At 53.2% G+C, this 17,086-nt stretch overlaps 1 protein-coding gene across 1 annotated transcript; it reads right to left on the reverse strand.

The window, feature by feature from the left end:
- Positions 1-10,042: 10,042 nt before the first annotated feature.
- On the reverse strand, positions 10,043-16,784 carry LOC109741126 (cysteine-rich receptor-like protein kinase 6). Its single transcript, XM_020300202.4, has 7 exons — positions 15,931-16,784; positions 15,699-15,821; positions 15,501-15,622; positions 15,197-15,413; positions 10,818-11,058; positions 10,573-10,726; positions 10,043-10,467 (listed from the first exon to the last, which is right to left on the reverse strand). The coding sequence occupies exons 1-7, from the start codon at positions 16,754-16,756 to the stop codon at positions 10,129-10,131; spliced, it is 2,022 nt and encodes a 673-aa protein (XP_020155791.1). The 5' UTR covers positions 16,757-16,784; the 3' UTR covers positions 10,043-10,128.
- Positions 16,785-17,086: the final 302 nt, after the last annotated feature.

The following is a 17,086-nucleotide window of genomic DNA, read 5'->3' on the forward strand; positions in this document are numbered from 1 at the left end:
ACATGCCCCCTACTGCAACATACCACGACCTTTTACAAGAATCATTTTGTTTTTGTGCCAATGTAAGATGTACCCTGGTGTCTTGGTATGCGGGAAAAATGTATGCAAGACAATCTTGATTCTTTATAACAAGAACCTGATATCGTTCTCTCTACAAAGGACCCGAAAGCCATAGGCCGTGTGTGACTGTCTAGCGAGCATTTTGGTGGCAGGCTAACGGAATACCTCTGTTCTACTGAAATGGCTAGGAAAATTGCCTGTGGGTTATAACGGAAGATGCAGGGTTAAAACACTATTATGGCAACCAAAATAGGCAAAGAAGAAAATATGAAAGGATTGTGTGTGTTTTTAGCTCCACACTCGTCCTGCATGCATCGCTGTTTAAGATCCTGCCAGGAATCAGCCTTAGCTCCATCATGAAGCCCCGGATGTTAGGCACCACCATGATGGCCCCACACATTGGCAAGGCATGGCAGCCCCGGTGAGCGCATGGTGTACAACACTATAAAAAAAGACGCACCCGTATTGATACATGGTTGTCATAGTAGGTCATGTTTTCTGTCACTCATGTACATCTCTGGCGGTTTTATGACAGAATTAAGATAGTCATATATGTGTTGTCGTAGATGTGTTTCATGATAATAATCACTTTTTCATCATGGAAGTGTGCACTTTCATGACAGAAAATGGTGCGTCATGGCGTCATGGGAAGTGTTTCGTCAAGGGTAACCGTCTCGTGATAGCTTCGTAACGCATCGTCGTTAAACTATCGGGTGCGAGTTCGAATCCGATACCCGTAAAATGAAGTTGCCCATTATTGATCCTCCACATGTCGGCTTCTTAATCATCAACGGAGCCATGTATCAACTATTCGGCGTAGGGGGGCCGTCACAGATCGGTTCTCGTTCTCACAATTCTCGCGCGGTGGTGTCGACGAGAGGGAAGGATGGGCCGACGGGATCTGGCGGTGACCGTGTCGCCTCGTCGCAGCTTGAGTTCGGACGGGAGGAGAGACGATGGACTCAATGGCGGGTTTCTTTTGCCGACAGGTCGGATCCGGCCGTATGGATCGAAGGGCGTCTTCGATTCACTCTGCCTTCGCGCTGGATGGCGCTCCTCGATCTGGAGAACGAAGTGCTCGCCGGCGAATATCTTCCGGACGGCGACTTGATTGAGGTGGGGTTTCAATTCAAATTTGATTCCTATAGCGTGGTTGTGGGCGATTGCGTGCAGATTGACGTACGCCCAAAGGCAACGGAGATGATTGACCTGACGGGGCACATAGCGATGGCAACGTTGGCGCCGGGGACTTCGACATCTGCCCGCGATGTTGCTTCCGGTGATCGCCGGAGGGTGGGTGGGAGATTTTGGGTTCTTGCGGATGATGACAGCGGTGATGACGAGGTCGACGACGGGCGCTCCGGAGGCTCGACGACCTGCTCGCCTACTCCCTCAGATATACTCTGTGAGGCTTGTTCCGGCCAAGATGAGGACGAGGTGGCAGAGATTGTGGAGACGGTCGTCCCTCCCGAGGACCCGACGAGGAACGGCCTGCGGCCCGGAGAGAAGATTGAGCTGCTCCGGCGTGTCGTGCGTCGGAGGACGGCGGCGAACGCACCTCGGCCCTGGAGGGGTCCAATTCCCAAGGTAAGTCTTCCCAAACTTACAGTATTCGATTTGGTTGCGCCGGAGGCGTGGACGGCTGTGGTCAGACGGAAGAAGGGCTGCCGTGCGGCGGCCGGCCGGCAGCAGGCGGCGCCGGCGGCATCGATCGGGATCGCGGCGGCGAGGGCCCTGCGTTTGAATTCCCTGATTGGCGCGTGTGGGCCTCCGGTGGCTACTAGGCCTCCGGTGGCTACTGGGCCTCCTTCAGCTGGGTATGTGGCCCAGTGCGAAGGGACTGCAGTTGGGCCGGGCCTAGTATTACTGGAAAAGGACGTGAGGGAGGCATGCAGTGGTCGACCGATTTCCTCTTCTCCCTGCTCGCGCCGTAGGGTTCTGGTGCGGCGCCTCCCTCATCGGCGGGCGGATCCTGGCGGCCGTGCTCGTCGCATCCCCCCGCTAGTGTCCATGGCGGGACGTGGTGTGGCGGGGAAGAGACCGGCCGAGCTCCCTGGGACGGGTCGCGCTGGGACTGCGCCGGGCGGTGGCCGTGCTGCAGCGACTGCTGTGCCGCCGCCATTTGCTGCCTCCGGTCGTGGAGCTGGCCGGGGCGCGGTGCCCCCGTGCCTCTCGTGGGAGGGCGCGGCGGAACGTTGCCGGGTGCGGCCGTGGGGCGTGGTTCCACGGCGTCTGCCGGAGCTCGCATACCGGTGATTGCGGCCTCGGGATTGGCGCCTAGTCGTGGTGGGCAGACTGGTGGGGCTGCGGGTCGGGGCGGCACGGTGACTAAGCCGCCAACGACGGGGGCGACAGGGGCTGTGGGACATCTGCCTAGGCAAGCACCGCCACCCCACTTCGTCACCAAACCTGTGGCTGGTGCTAATGCCGCGCCTCGGGGACAATGGGGAGACGATGGTTTTGACGCATATGGGGCAGGTGTGCACCGTGGCTCGTCGTCGACGGGTGGCGGCCGAGGTTACGCTTGGCAGAGCGACGGTTCGGCCGAGCGACCGTTCCTGGGCCCCCAGGGTGGTTTTGTTGAGGGTGCTTCTGGTTCGGATTCTAGACAGCGTGGTGGCTTCCGAGGGCATCGTGGTGGTCGGGGCGGGCGAGGGGGCTGGTACCGTCCACGACCGCTACCACCACCGGTCGTTGTCGAGCAGATGACTGATAGCGGGGCTGCAGAGGAGCCTGTGTTGTCCGATCACGCTATGGAGGTAGTGACGGCTCTTGCTTCTGCTCCGGTTCCTGAGAATGAGGTTATGCCTGATGTGTCCGTGGAGATGATGGACAGGGCTGAGTCTGATAGAGCGTCCAAGTGGGCGCGCAGGAAGGAAAAGATGCTTTGCTATCGTGCGGAGACAAGGGTCACTTCATTGCGGAGTGTGTGGCACGTTTATGTGATACCTGTGGTAAACTGGCACATGAATCTGGGGATTGTCCGTTACTGCGCGATCAGGCACCTTCACTCATGATGTATGGAGTATATTGTGCTGAGCTAACTTTTTTCAAGTCTCCGACTGAGCACGAGGTGCCTGACGAGTCTCCGAGTAAGACCACGGGGATTGTCAAGGTCACCAGAGGGGAGGTTTCTGAGGCACAGATCGTGCAGAGGCTTCGAGAGCTGGCTCCTGGGGATTTCCAGTGGGACCTTGTCGGTCTTGCTGATAAGATGTTCAGGGTCGAGTGCCCGTCTGTGGAGGATCTGCAGAGGTTGCTGAGTTTTGGGATGTGTAAGGTGCCGGGTACTGATGGTATCCTTGAGTTTCAGGAATGGAAGCTTGTTGAGCCTCAGGGCGTGCCGCTTACGCAAGCGTGGCTACGCTTTTCCGGGGCACCTTCCTCTCACTACAGGATGCTCGGGTTGTGGCCAGTTTGGGCATTCTTGTGGGGAAGCCTGAGCGTGTGGACATGGCTTTCACCAGAGCTCAAGGGATTGCTCGGGTTCTGGTCAGTATTCTGAACGTTGAGTATGTGCCGGAAGTGGTTAAGTGGGCTTATCGAGGCAGGATTTATAACCTGGTTATTGAGTTTGAGGACGAGAGCCTTCTCTCTGCGCCGGCTCGCGTGTCTGACGTTGATATGCATGAGGGTGATGGTGGCGCGGGAGTTCAGGAACCGCCGGTCGAGGACTCTGGACGACAGCTGTCCATGGGGCCGGGGTCCGAGACCGCGACGACCGGGGATGGAGTTGCCCAACCCTCCTCGGTGCCTTCGAAGTCGTTGAGATTTGGATCCTTCGAACCTTTTTCTGCACCGCCGAGGTTGTGGAGCGATCGGGTTGAGTCCGAGGAGGCCTTTGAGCTCGCTTTGCCTGCTTTGGATTTTCTGGATGCTGTGGACTCGGGTTCTGGGGATTTCGGGGTTTCATCACTTTCGGTCAGGGGGGCGGAGGAGGTGAGTCGGCAGGTGGTCACTCCCTCTTCTGGTCAGCGCGTGGTTCCCCCTCAGGAGATGCCGCAGCTTACCGGGCCTGGTGTGCCGGGAGGAGCCATAGGCCAGGCGGTTTCGGGTTGCTCTTTTTGTGCTGAGGACGGGGATGTGGGGCAGGTGGCTCCCGTATCCTCTTCTTCGCTGGGAGGAGGTCCGGGTCAGGAGGACTCGGATACTTCTTCTCCTGTTGCGTCTTCCTCTCGGTTGGTGCCGGCTTCGCCTTCGGGAGTGGGCTCGGGGCAGGTGGCTTCGGAGCTTTCTCCCATGGTGGTGGCCTCTCCGGTGCAGGTTGGGGAGCCAGGACGGGCGGTCCTGGCTATGTCTCCACCACCCTCGGTGACGGCCCCGTTTGGTGGGGCGCGCCAGGCGTCCCGTCCTCCTACTGGCGCGACTGTGGGGAAGCCCATGCAGGTCGCTCGGACTGCGGGTTGGGGTGAGGCAGGAGGCCGTACCCCAGCCGCGATCTCTCGGGAGGAGGTCATTGCGTTTGGCGGGATCCAGGATCCCATGTCTGAGGGGCGCCGGGTGAGTGTCCGTCTCCAGGCACATCCGGATGTGGACGACATCCAGCAACGGTGCGCCATGAGGGCGGCCAAGCTTCGTGATGTCGAGGTCACTACTGGTATGTCGGTCAATACTTCCAATTCCATTTTGCATTTTTCAAATGATGAGATTCTTGATAATGCAAATCAATTAGGAGTTTCTCTAGGTAGTAATGAAACTGAAATTACTAATTCTATTAATGATCTTCTTGACCTAGAGGCTGAGCGGGCCTTAGAGATGATTCGCAATATTGCGGCTGTTAAACCCATGTGTGATTCGGAGGTTGATGCGCTCGGGGTCAGGGTGCTTGACAATTTTTGTGCGGATCTTTTGCCTCCTAGTTCTGAGGCAGAGGTAGAGGATGTTTCTACTGAGATAGTTTTGGCAAGCCCCTCTGACACTGGGTATGAGGACCAGTTGCAGAGTCAAGCTATCCCAAAGCGCAAGTGGAAACGGAAGGTATACCCGTTGTCCGCAGTGCGTAGGAGTGCTAGGATGCGTTCGGCAAAAAATTCTACGATGAACTATGAAAGGAATCTTTTGGAATAGCAGAGGTCTAAGGGACTTGGCTAAAAGAAGGTTTCTTGCTGAGGCGTCTGTCGAGCATCACTTAGATTTTATCGCTCTTTTGGAGGCGGGGAGAGATAATTTTGCGCCTCAATTTCTAAATTCTTTGTCAGGGGGTATTGAATTTGATTGGCATTGCTTGCCGCCGAGAGGGAGATCGGGTGGAATCTTACTCGGCGTTAGGTGCGAGACGCTTGAGGTTCGCAGTGTGGTTATGGGTGACTTTGCAGTCAAGTTCCGGGTGCGGTCGAAGGAAGATGGGTTTAACTGGGCTCTGGTTGCAGTTTATGGGGCTGCGCAGCCCGAGCTCAAGCCCGATTTCCTGGCTGATCTAGTTCGGATGTGTGGTTCCGAGCAGTTGCCGTACCTGGTGGGGGGTGATTTCAATAGTATTAGAAGGCGTGAGGATAAGAACAATGATAACTTTGACGGCAGATGGTCGTTCATGTTCAATACTATCATTGAAAGTTTGAACCTGAGAGAAATTGAGCTCTCGGGCAGAAAATTCACCTGGGCTAATGCGCTGCCAAATCCGACGTATGAGAAGTTGGACCGTGTGTTTGCTAGTGTCGATTGGGAACAGAAGTTTCCTCTAGTAACAGTCCAGGCCTTGTCCCGTGGTATTTCTGACCACACGCCACTTTTTGTGGACTCTGGTCAGCCCTCCCACTTGGGGAACAAGAATGTGTTCTCCTTTGAGATGGCTTGGTTTGAACATGAAGGCTTCCTTGATCTAGTGGCTAGAGAGTGGGCTAAGGATTCAGGAGGAAAGACTGCGCTTCAGCGCTGGCAGAATAAGATCAGGCACTTGAGGAGTTTCCTACGTGGATGGGCTAAGCATCTTAGCGGGATTTATAAGGTTGAAAAGGAAAGGCTTCTCTCCCTTATTCAGTCCCTGGATGTAAAAGCATAAACCACGCTTCTGCCAGTCGTGGAGCTTCATGCCAAGCTGGACGCGGAATTGAGGCTGAAAGAACTTCTTAGGGAAGAAGAGTTGAAGTGGGCGTTGCGGGCCAAGGTCCGGAGAGTAGTCCAGGGGGACGCGAACACTGAATTTTTTCACATGATTGCTAATGGTAAGCATCGAAAGAAGAGGATCTTTCAGCTTGAGCAAGATGAGGGTACAATTGTAGGACAGGAGAACCTAAAATTGTACATTACTGAGTTCTATAAGCAGTTGTTTGGCCCTCCAGAAAATAACTGTGTGTCTCTGGATGAGTCCAGGGTTGAGGATGTTCCTCAGCTCACAGTTGTGGAGAATGATGTTCTGACGGCTCCTTTTACCGAGAAAGAGGTATTTGAGGCCGTTTCACAAATGGAAAATAACAAAGCGCCGGGCCCAGATGGATTTCCAGCGGAGTTTTATAAGAAATGCGGGTTTATCATTAAAGGAGATTTGTTGCCTTTGTTCAATGATCTGTTTGCTGGGCAGCTTCATCTTTTTCAGCTAAATTTTGGAACGATCACCCTTCTTCCTAAGAAAACAGAGGCTGTGAGAATTGAGCAATTCAGGCCAATCTGTCTTCTTAATGTTAGTTTCAAAATTTTCACCAAGGTCGGGACCAATAGGCTCTCACAGATCGCGCATGCTGTTGTGCAGCCTACCCAAACTGCCTTCATGCCGGACAGGAACATCCTTGAGGGTGTTGTGGTCCTACATGAAACGCTCCATGAAATCCACACGAAAAAGCTGGATGGGGTTGTTTTCAAAGTGGATTTCGAAAAAGCGTATGACAAAGTCAAATGGCCTTTCCTTCAACAAGCTTTACGCATGAAGGGTTTTGATGAGGCCTGGCGACGCCAGGTAGAATCCTTTACGCAAAAAGGTAGTGTTGGAATTAAAGTAAATGATGATATAGGTCATTATTTCCAGACGCACAAAGGCCTGAGGCAAGGAGATCCAATGTCCCCTATATTGTTCAACATTGTAGTCGATATGTTGGCCATTCTCATAGGCAGGGCAAAGAACGCCGGTCAGGTAGGTGGCTTGGTGCCTAACCTAGTTGATGGGGGTGTGTCCATTTTGCAGTACGCTGATGATACAATCATCTTCATGGAGCATGACTTGGCAAAGCGAGAAACATGAAGCTGGTGTTGTGTTTATTTGAACAATTGTCCGGTTTAAAGATAAACTTTCATAAAAGCGAGTTGTTCTGCTTTGGTAGAGCCAAGGAGGAACAAGAGGCTTATAGGCAATTGTTTGGTTGTGAATTAGGGGCTTTACCTTTTACTTACCTAGGTATACCCATTCATCATCGTAAGCTCACGAACAGAGAATGTAAATGTATCGAAGATCGGTTCGAAAAGAAACTTAGTTGCTGGAAGGGCAAACTTCCGTCTTATGGAGGCCGGTTAATTCTTATTAATTCGGTGCTCACAAGTTTGCCGATGTTCCTCCTATCTTTCTTTGAGGTTCCAGTTGGGGTTAGGAAAAGGCTGGACTTCTATCGGTCAAGATTTTTTTGGCAGAGTGATGATCTTAAGAGAAAGTATAGACTCGCCAAGTGGGATATTATTTGTCGTCCTAAGGATCAGGGGGGGTTGGGTATCAAGAATCTTGAGGTCAAGAACAGATGCCTGCTTAGTAAGTGGCTATATAAGTTATCAGTTGGGACTGATGCGACTTGGGCACAGATTCTTCGTAACAAGTATCTGCAATCCAAAACTTTGTCACAGGTGACAGTGAGACCAACTGATTCGCCATTTTGGAAGGGGCTTATGAGAGTTAAGGCAGCCTTCTTTAATAGAACAAAGTTTATTGTCGGCGATGGTAACGATACTCGCTTCTGGGAGGACACTTGGCTTGGTGAGACACCTTTGGCATTACAGTACCCAACTATGTATCGTATTGTGCATCGTCGTGATGCGCTTGTGGCAACGATTATGCAGGCCACCCCCCTTAATATTCAGTTTAGGAGGGTGCTTGTTGGTAATAGATGGGAAGCTTGGCTTCATCTGGTATGTAGACTGATGGAGGTTCGGCTACAGCACCAGCCCGATCAGTTGTGTTGGAAACTTACTAGGTCTGGACAATTTACCGTTAAATCGATGTACATCGATGTTATTAACTCGAGTGTCATTCCTAACTCCAAACATGTTTGGAAAGTCAAAGTTTCTTTGAAAATCAAAGTGTTTATGTGGTTTGTCCATAAACAGGTCATTCTAACAAAGGACAACTTAGTTAAGCGCAATTGGACAGGATCTACTAGGTGTAGTTTTTGTGATCGGGATGAAACCATCAAGCATCTATTCTTTGAGTGCCCGTTGGCAAGAATTTTGTGGCGCTCCGTGCAAATTGCTTTTAACATTACTCCTCCGAGTTCGGTCGGGTCGTTATTTGGAACGTGGCTGGATGGGATAGAATCCGTTACAGCTAGACACATTCGTGTAGGAGTTTGTGCGTTGTTATGGGCAATTTGGAACTGCAGAAATGATTTGGCTTTTAACAGAATAACTACTATTCATTTTTTGCAGGTTGTATTCCGTGCTACGGCGTTGATCCGTATGTGGTCCCTACTCAATCCGACGGAGGCCAGAGAGCGTTTGGTTACTGGATCTGTCCGGTGGGAGATGGTAGCGCGGGATATCTTCAACCGGTTTGGATGGCGGTCATGTAATAGGATAGGTAATTAGTTTTCCTACCTTTATTTCTGCCAGCCGGTTGTGGCTTTATGGCCTTTTTTGTTTTCGTGTCGAGGTCTATGTGAGCTCGACGTTGCTTTCTTTTACGACTATTCGACATTGTTGAACCTATTTTATTTATCTAAGTGGCCGTATGCATCGACCTGATGCAGAGGCCGGGGAGTCCCCCCTTTTTAAAAAAAAATTCATTAGAACAAGTATTGCCCGTCCAATGCCGAGAAGCGACGATATGTGGCATGCATGGCCCAATAGTCACGCGTCTAGTTAAAAAGACCGACCCAGTCAAAGGCATGCTCAAGTTTCAGGTAACTTAGTCAAAAAGTTAGCGGACTGGAGGATTCAAGGCCCATTAACGGCAATGCTTGCAGATGACCCACTTAAAGCCTGGATCCATATGTCCCATTAGGACTTGTGTCGATTAATCCGGACAACCGTCCGTGGGACATTTTCATCATTATTATGGTCCATCAATAGTTGCGGCCCATTGACGAACCGTGTTGACTTTGGACCATTTACAGGCTGATGTGTCTTTCAGCCTGTTAGCGCCAGGTATTTTCTTTGGGCCCATTTGCAGCCAAGTGTCTTTTGTCCTATTGACGGCTTGCGGTTTTATTGGGCCCTTTGGCCCGATGTATCTCTTAGAATGTTGACGGTCCGTCGTGTCTTTAGGCCCATTTTTTGGACCGAGCTGTTTTTGTGGCCTATTAGCGGCCAGTGGTGTTATTGGGTCCATTTACAGTTCAATGTGCCTTTTCGGTATGTTAAAGGCCCATCCGAATTGGGGCCATTTAGGGCCCACCATATACTTCAAGTAGGCCGGGGAGAGGAGGCAAAGCGCCGCTGGCAAGGTGGGGACACATGCAGGGCTCGATCCCGCCGGTGAGGGCTCAAACCCTAGCTCCACCCAGTGTAGGACGACACATGGGTAGAGGAGAACGTTTTGACTCAAATGAATTTTTTATGTTTGCCATTTTACCCTTGGACTACTTTTGAGAGGGAACAAAGGACGTGGTTTGAAAATGAAAATATCCCCCATACTATGCGTAGTAAAATGAATCTGTACCGTCTAGTTCGCTCGATTTAACGGCACATATCAATTTGATGTACCCTAATCAGACTCTGATTTTATTTCGAATGTAGTGAGACCTTTTGTATGTCATAACTTAGCATCTCCCTGGCTTCATTTCTGTGCGTTTGTTCATCGAGTTAGTTGCTTAATATACTTCATTTTGTTGTTTGGGTGTTTCAAAGTGCATTTTGTATCCAAGAACCGGGCCTGATTATATTCCAAACCACTCTTGTTTGTCTTTCGCTTATCTAAGATACAATATATAAAAGAAATTATCTAGGATATGCGTCAGTAATTGTGAGCTCATTCACAGAAGTATTTTCAAAGATCACCTCAGACCGGTTGTACACGTAGATGCCCTGCTGGCACGGCGGAGAAGGTGAGTTTGAGTCTTCTCCGAAGAAGAATGCAGGCTGTGCTGGTGGCTGAAGCTCCATGTCCTCCCTGCTCAACATGAAAATGATGGATGGGATGTCAGGCCTGTCGTCTGGGTCAGCTTGGACGCACAGCAACCCAATGTGGATATATCTTAGCGCCTGGATTCGGGGGTGTCCTTCGAGTGATTCATCAATCATCTGTGATATCGTCCCTTTGCTCCAACAAGTCCATACCTGTTCCCATCAGTTTGTTACTGCTTGAAACTTGTCGAAAAAATTACTTTTCATCCATGATAATAATAAGGTTGCCGGCTTGCTGCGATATACAGATCCACTTACATCGCTCAGGAGATTCACCGTATCCGTCTCGCAATCATCTGAGCCGCAGTTCCTCCTCTTGGTTACAATTTCAAGCACCAAGACACCAAAGCTGAAAATGTCGATCTTTGGCGACACGTTTCCGTGTATTGCATACTCCGGCGCCATATACCCGCTGCAAATAATTATCAGTTAGGCATAGAAGCACACATGTTGAATGTTGATATCTGCAATTTACGAAAGCCCTTTTGTATGCAGTTGCTTACTATGTTCCAACAACTCTAGCTGTCATGGTCTGAGTATGGCCTCCGACTTGCAGCCTAGCTAACCCGAAGTCCGCAATCTTCGGATCCATGGCATCATCAATCAGAATGTTGTTAGCTTTCAGGTCTCGGTGGATGATCCTTACGCTCGAGTCCTCGTGAAGATACATTATGCCCTTGGCAATTCCGAGAATGATGTTGTACTCTTCATCCCAGTTTAGTGTATTTCTTCGACTTGCATCTACTGCAACGTATTGTTCAAGTTTTATCAGGAGCTGCATTGACGAAAGATAACAAAGAGTAGAGAACAATTCTACGTAGTAACTTTGCTAATGGAAACTTCAGTAATTCCTTACACCAACAGAATGTACATTGCACTAATCTAACTGTATACGCTATGACCTGTAGCAACTTCCTTTCCAGAAATGCTACAGTGATTATGAATGACTATTAAAGAAGGTACTCCCTCTGTAAACTACTCCCTCCGTTCCAAAATAGGTGGCTCAACTTTGTACTAACTATTATAGTTAGTACAAAGTTGAGCTATCTATTTTGGAACGGAGGGAGTAATATAAGAGTGTTTAGTGTTAGAAATATATTTGGTAGTAGAGATTGCCCGGGATTAGATAGAGTTATTTCCATCTTATCTTTTGGAGGTGTCTTGCCCTTCAAGTCTTGTACTCAATATATACTCGCCCTCGAGGCTCAATAATACATTCATCATATTCCGCAACAATCCTCTCTCTCCCTTCTAACATGGTATCTATCGCAAGTCGATCCTAAACCCTAGCCGCCGCCGCTTCCGCACCCGCGCGCCGCCCCGGGGCGATCGGCCTCCATGTCCGCCGCCGGGGGCCGCGCTGCCCGTACCTAGGGTTCGTCCGCCGGTCGTGTTGACCGGCTGCCCTAGAGTCTTTTCCCCGAGCCTTGCTCTGGGTTTTTTTTCTCTCCCGCCGGTCATCTTAATCGCGCGGTTTCTTTTTGATTTTCCGATCTATTCTTGATCGGTTTGCGTCGCCCACCGCCGCCGTCGACTCCGAGCGCCTCTACTCCAACCCCGGCGCGACCAGCCGGCCTCTCCTCCGACCCAGCGACCACGCGCGCCGAGGCAGCCCATCAGGGCCAGCGTCGGTCCGCCCGTCGCCCTGCGCCGGCCGTCACCCTGCGCCGGCCGTCACCGCCCTGCTCCGACCGGGACACCTGCATCGCCCCGACCCGGCGGCCTCGCCATGCGACGGCCAATCATAGCGGTCGCTCGCACGCCGGCCCGCCCATGGACCACATCACCTGCCTCCGCCGCGTCTGCACGGCGGCCCGGCGGTCCACCTCGTCGGCCTCGTCCTTGGCTGCGTCGGGACGGCTGCGTCAGGCTTGTCGGCCGCCTCAACTCGGGCGCCGCTGCTCCGTTGGTCCCTCGGGCCTCGCTGCCCGGGCGCCGACGTTGCTTTGGCAGCCCGGGTGCCGGTGCTGACAAGCTCGTCTGCATGACGTCCCACGCCGTCCGTCGTCGCCGGCTTCATCTCAGACTCCGACGCCACCACGCCTCCACCGAGCGGCGTCCCCGACCTCGCGCGCGATCGGCTTGATCACCCGCCCGCCGCCGCGATCCGCCTCATCTACGCCGCGCGACCGACCTGGCCCGTCGGTTACGCGCGCCTCCACAGGTCCCGTGAAGATCGTCCCCGAGTTCAGCGTGCCTCTCCACCGATCGAGCATCAGGCTGCCGCTGCGTCGCCTCGTCGGGCCGCAGCGCCGCCGCCCCGTGGTTCTCCTCGCGGCTGCATCGACTCGTGTGTCGCCGCTGCGTCGCCCCTTCGGGCTGTAGTGTCGCGATACACGGTCCGCGCCGCCGCCCCGAGGCCGTCCCCACGGTTGCACCGACTCGCGAACCGCCGTTGTGTCTCCCCTTAGGGCCGCAGCGTTGCGGCCCGCGGTCCCCGCCGTCGCCCAGAGGTCTTCCCGCCGTCGCCTCGACCCGCCTGCCGCCGATGCGTCGCCCCTTCGGGCCGTAGCGCCGCGGCCCGCGGTCCGCTCCGCCGTCACCGCGTGTCGACCTCTCGTGGTATGGGCCGCGCCGCCTTCCTTGGCGTGGGAACGCCACCGTCTGCGCCGGTCTTCGTCACGCTGTCAGGGTTCTTTGCCTACTTCGAGCACCGCCGCCGCACTCTTAACCTAGCCGCCGCCGCCGCTCTTCTTTGGCCGCTGCCGCCGCTACCTCCGTAGCCGCTGCCGCCGCTACCTCCGTAGCCGCCGCCGCCGCCCGTCCACCCCCTTCGTCTTCGTCCAGCACCAGCTCGCCGCCAGTGTCGCCGTCATCTACCCCGACCGCTTCATCTACTCCGACAACCGCGGGCGACATTGGCTCCGCGCCGATGGACGCCGCAATTGTCTTCGAGTTCTTCTCTGCTGGCCCCTCCGACTTCTTCGACATGGCGTACAGCTCGTGCAGGTCCCTCATCTACGCATGCCCGGTGCTGGCAACACCGATGCGTGCCTTCATCCACGACGTGTCCCCGGGCCTGGCAAGCCTGGTGCGGCGCTTCGTCAACTTCGTCTTCGTCCGTCTACGCATGACCGGTGTTGGCACCACCGACGCGTACCTTCGTCTATGATGTGTCCTCGGGGTTGGCAACCCTGGCGCGACGCGTCGTCAACACCATTCTCCTTCCTGGTGCACCACTTCTTCGACACCACTGCGCCCATGACTAACTCGGTGCCTCCTTGCGCCCGCGGCTCCACGGCGGCTCCCTCGACACCGGCTACCCCGACTCGACATCGACCACGGCGTTCTTCGCACGGCTACCTCGACCACGGCTACACCACCCTACGCTCTCGGCTACATCGACATCGGCACAAAGGGTTATCATCCGCTTGAGCAACTCGTCGGCTTCCTCTACAGTCAACGTGTCCGCGATGCGACACCGTCCATGACGCTCCCGCTAGGACTGCGGGGGGATGTCAGTCCGTCGGCTGCTATTCTCTCCAGTCTGACCGTCCTCGACGCTCCTGTTGTTCGCAACGTTACCGCTACGACTGCGGGAGGATGTTAGAGATATATTTGGTAGTAGAGATTGCCCGGGATTAGATAGAGTTATTTCCATCTTATCTTTAGGAGGTGTCTTGCCTTTCAAGTCTTGTACTCAATATATACTCGCCCTCGAGGCTCAATAATACATTCATCATATTCTGCAAGAATCCTCTCTCTCCCTGCTAACATTTAGATCACTATAAAAGCGTTTAAATCACTAAAATAGTGATCTAAACACTCTTATATTAGCGAGATTTTTTATGGTACCCTGGTACTCCCTCCAGCAGAGATGGAGTACCACTTAAATCTGACCCTCCATTTATAAGGGCATTTTAGTCTTTTCAACTCTTAATTAGGTCCTTCTCTGATTTCTAATCAGATCATCAACGCAGCCGCCATCACATTAGCGTTGTTATATGTCTTCATGACGACCGCGCCATTGCTTCCTTGCACTGATCGAGAGCGAGTGGATAACAGTTACCGATCAGACTACAAGTTCTGGAAATCCACACAAAATCTCTAACATGTACTCAGAGGAAATTAAAACATAGATATACATTGTTGTGGAATACACGCAAGAGATCATGCTCGCAAGAAGTTCATCACTTAATCAGCCCGCAAGAGATATCAGGCTGGAGTGCTCACGTGATAGATCTCCACCCAACCTGAGTATCCCGCCTCGCCCTAGTCATCATCCTGCTTCAGCGCGGGCGAGTTTCCAGAATTCTAGTTGCGCGAGAAAGATGGCTCTCACCAACGCGCCCGTGGTGGTGGTGGCGGCCCCGCCGCCCAGCCCTGGTCGTCTACCATTCCCACTTCCCAGTCCATGCCATTCCGGCAAGTCCGTGGCCCAGAGGCCGTCTTTCTCTTGTACGCGCGCAGACCACAGTGGCCGCCGGCGCCTATCCTATTGAAGAATTAGGTTTTTTTAGGAGAAGAATTAGGGTTCCAGCGATCGAGTTGAATCTGTATCAGCCGTGATGCACCGATGGGAGAATAATAATAAAACTCAGTTTACCTTTTTACCCCCAAGCACAAGGCACTCCTTCACTTTTTTAGTAGGTACTCTCTCATGCACACGTTGGAGTACCAATAGACATCCACCGTTGGATCAAGAGAAATGGAGGGTTCATATTCATTTAGGGGTACTGTAAAGGAGCTCATATTAGTTTACAGAGGGAGTATTTGCAAACAACAATACTCACTTCATGATTCCTCTGTTCTCGGCATATTTTGCTGGACAATTTTTTATCACAACCAACGGCTAATTTTTCATGAGACCTGATAACTCAGAGGAACATTAAAAGAGATTTTAGTACATGGAGATGTGAGTGGAAAGGATGCTGGGAAATACCAAAAAGGAAGTTGTCGAGGCTCCCGTTCCTGATGTATTCGTAGACAAGTAGCATCTCCTTCTGATGCAGGCAAAACCCCAGCAACCTAACAAGGTTCTTGTGCTGGAGCTGTGCCAATACCAGCACTTCATTCCGTATCTGATCCAGTCCATGTCCAGCACCAGCACCATCTATAAGTTTCTTCACTGCTATTTCTTGCCCGTCTGGGAGGTTTCCCTGAAGCAGAGGTTCTTTTTTCAGTAGAAGAACAGACAGAGTGCGGCAAATAGTTTTACCCTGCATTCTCCAAGCTTGTCCATTTACCTTGTATACAGTTCCGAAACCGCCTTCTCCAAGCTTGTGCTTCTCTGAGAAGTTTCCGGTTGCCTCTTGCAGCGTCGGAAAATCGTAGATAGTGCACTTCCCTCTTGCCATTTTGTTAAATGCTGTTCCACACACACATAAGATAGTGCACACTAATAATATCCAGTTCTTTGAGCAATTGACCAGTTAGTTACTCACAGTCGTCATGCTTCTTGGCCTTTCTTGTCTTGGAGCGAATAAAAGCAAAGACTGCAAGAATCAACATCAGGACAGCGAAACAAGCGGCGCCTGTAGAGATCCCTGCCACTCTCCCTTTCCTCCCTGCATCGAAGTCAGCATTGGAATGGATACAACATCAAACGGAGATTTTAAGTACGTGGAATGATGTGGAATTTGCGCCAGATGGGGAAACCGAGGAACCAAACCCGACCTGCTGGCGTCTCTGCGGTAGCAACAGAAAGCACGGCTGCGGGCGCCGAGAGCTTCACCATGGCGCCTCCCGTGTAGAACGGGCTCACGCTGTACCTCAGGTTGCACCAGACCCCAAGAGCTCGGCCGCCAGACTTCCCGTTCTGGAACAAGAACCACGGCGCGGCTCCGATGAAGCCAGCGAGGTAGCCCCGGCACTGCGCGGCCGTCATTTCCGGCACGCACTGCGCCAGTCCGTAAATCTTCGGGTAGTAGGTCGCGTCGAAGCTCCCCTCGCCCGTGGCGAAGTACTTCTTGGCGGGGTCGCCGCGCGCGGTCGCGGCCACGGCCTGGTCGACCGTCGCGTTCAGGAGCGCGAGGGCGGCGGCGTTGAACCAGGCCGCTGGGGCTGTGAGGTTCCCCACGTCCGTGGAGTAGGTGCCGGCGGGGGATTCCACGCCTACGAAGTCCAGGAAGCGCTGGTCGGAGAAGCGGAGGACGCAGCCGTCCTGGTAGATGGCGACGTCCTTGCTGTTGGGGCAGCCGCGCTGCGCCCCGGGGAAGCCCGCCGCGACGCAGGCGCGGCAGGACGACGCGTTGGTGTCGCCACGGCAGAGCGCCAGCGCGGAGATGAGGTCCGGCACCACGCCTGTGGTGGCCGTGGCGAAGCCGGCCGGCGAGGCCGAGACGTTGGCCGGTAGCGCCGCGGCGAGCAGGCCCAGGTTGGTCTGGTAGGTGCTGTTGGCCGCGTAGGCGCCGCTGGCGCATGTCGTGGACTGCCACTGCGTCGCCTGGGGCGCGGCCAGCGGCAGCAGCACGGCCGCGAGAACGAGGATGCCGCCGAGCATGCTTGTAGAGATGGTAGATCAAGCACGAGTTGGCTGCACAATCGACAACAGCTCCGGCCTCCGGGATTGCCATGCAACTTCCGGAAACAAAAAGGGTACTACTGCAAGTGGCTGATTTTGACCCATCAGTACGGTCGTTGAACGCAACTTGTCCGCGTCACGACGACACTACCCAAGCGCACGTGGTTTCGGCTCCGCCGGGATCGTTGCCGTCGGGTAAGGGGCTCTTGCAGTAGAGCAGTGTATGTACTATATAGAAATTGGCAACTCGCGTTGCCAAGTTGATGATTTGATTGGGTCGACCGGCAGTCAGTCCATCTTCTCGGTCTC

The sequence above is a fragment of the Aegilops tauschii genome, chromosome 2 (genome assembly GCF_002575655.3).
Source record: "Aegilops tauschii subsp. strangulata cultivar AL8/78 chromosome 2, Aet v6.0, whole genome shotgun sequence".
NCBI lineage: Eukaryota > Viridiplantae > Streptophyta > Magnoliopsida > Poales > Poaceae > Aegilops > Aegilops tauschii.

Coding starts and splice junctions, on each gene's coding strand:
- LOC109741126 (XM_020300202.4), bottom strand. CDS start 16,756: ATGCTCGGCGGCATCCTCGTTCTCGCGGCCGTGCTGCTGCCGCTGGCC. Junction 10,727..10,817: donor GCTAGAGTTGTTGGAACATA/GTAAGCAACTGC, acceptor AATTATTTGCAG/CGGGTATATGGCGCCGGAGT. Junction 10,468..10,572: donor CGGTGAATCTCCTGAGCGAT/GTAAGTGGATCT, acceptor TGATGGGAACAG/GTATGGACTTGTTGGAGCAA.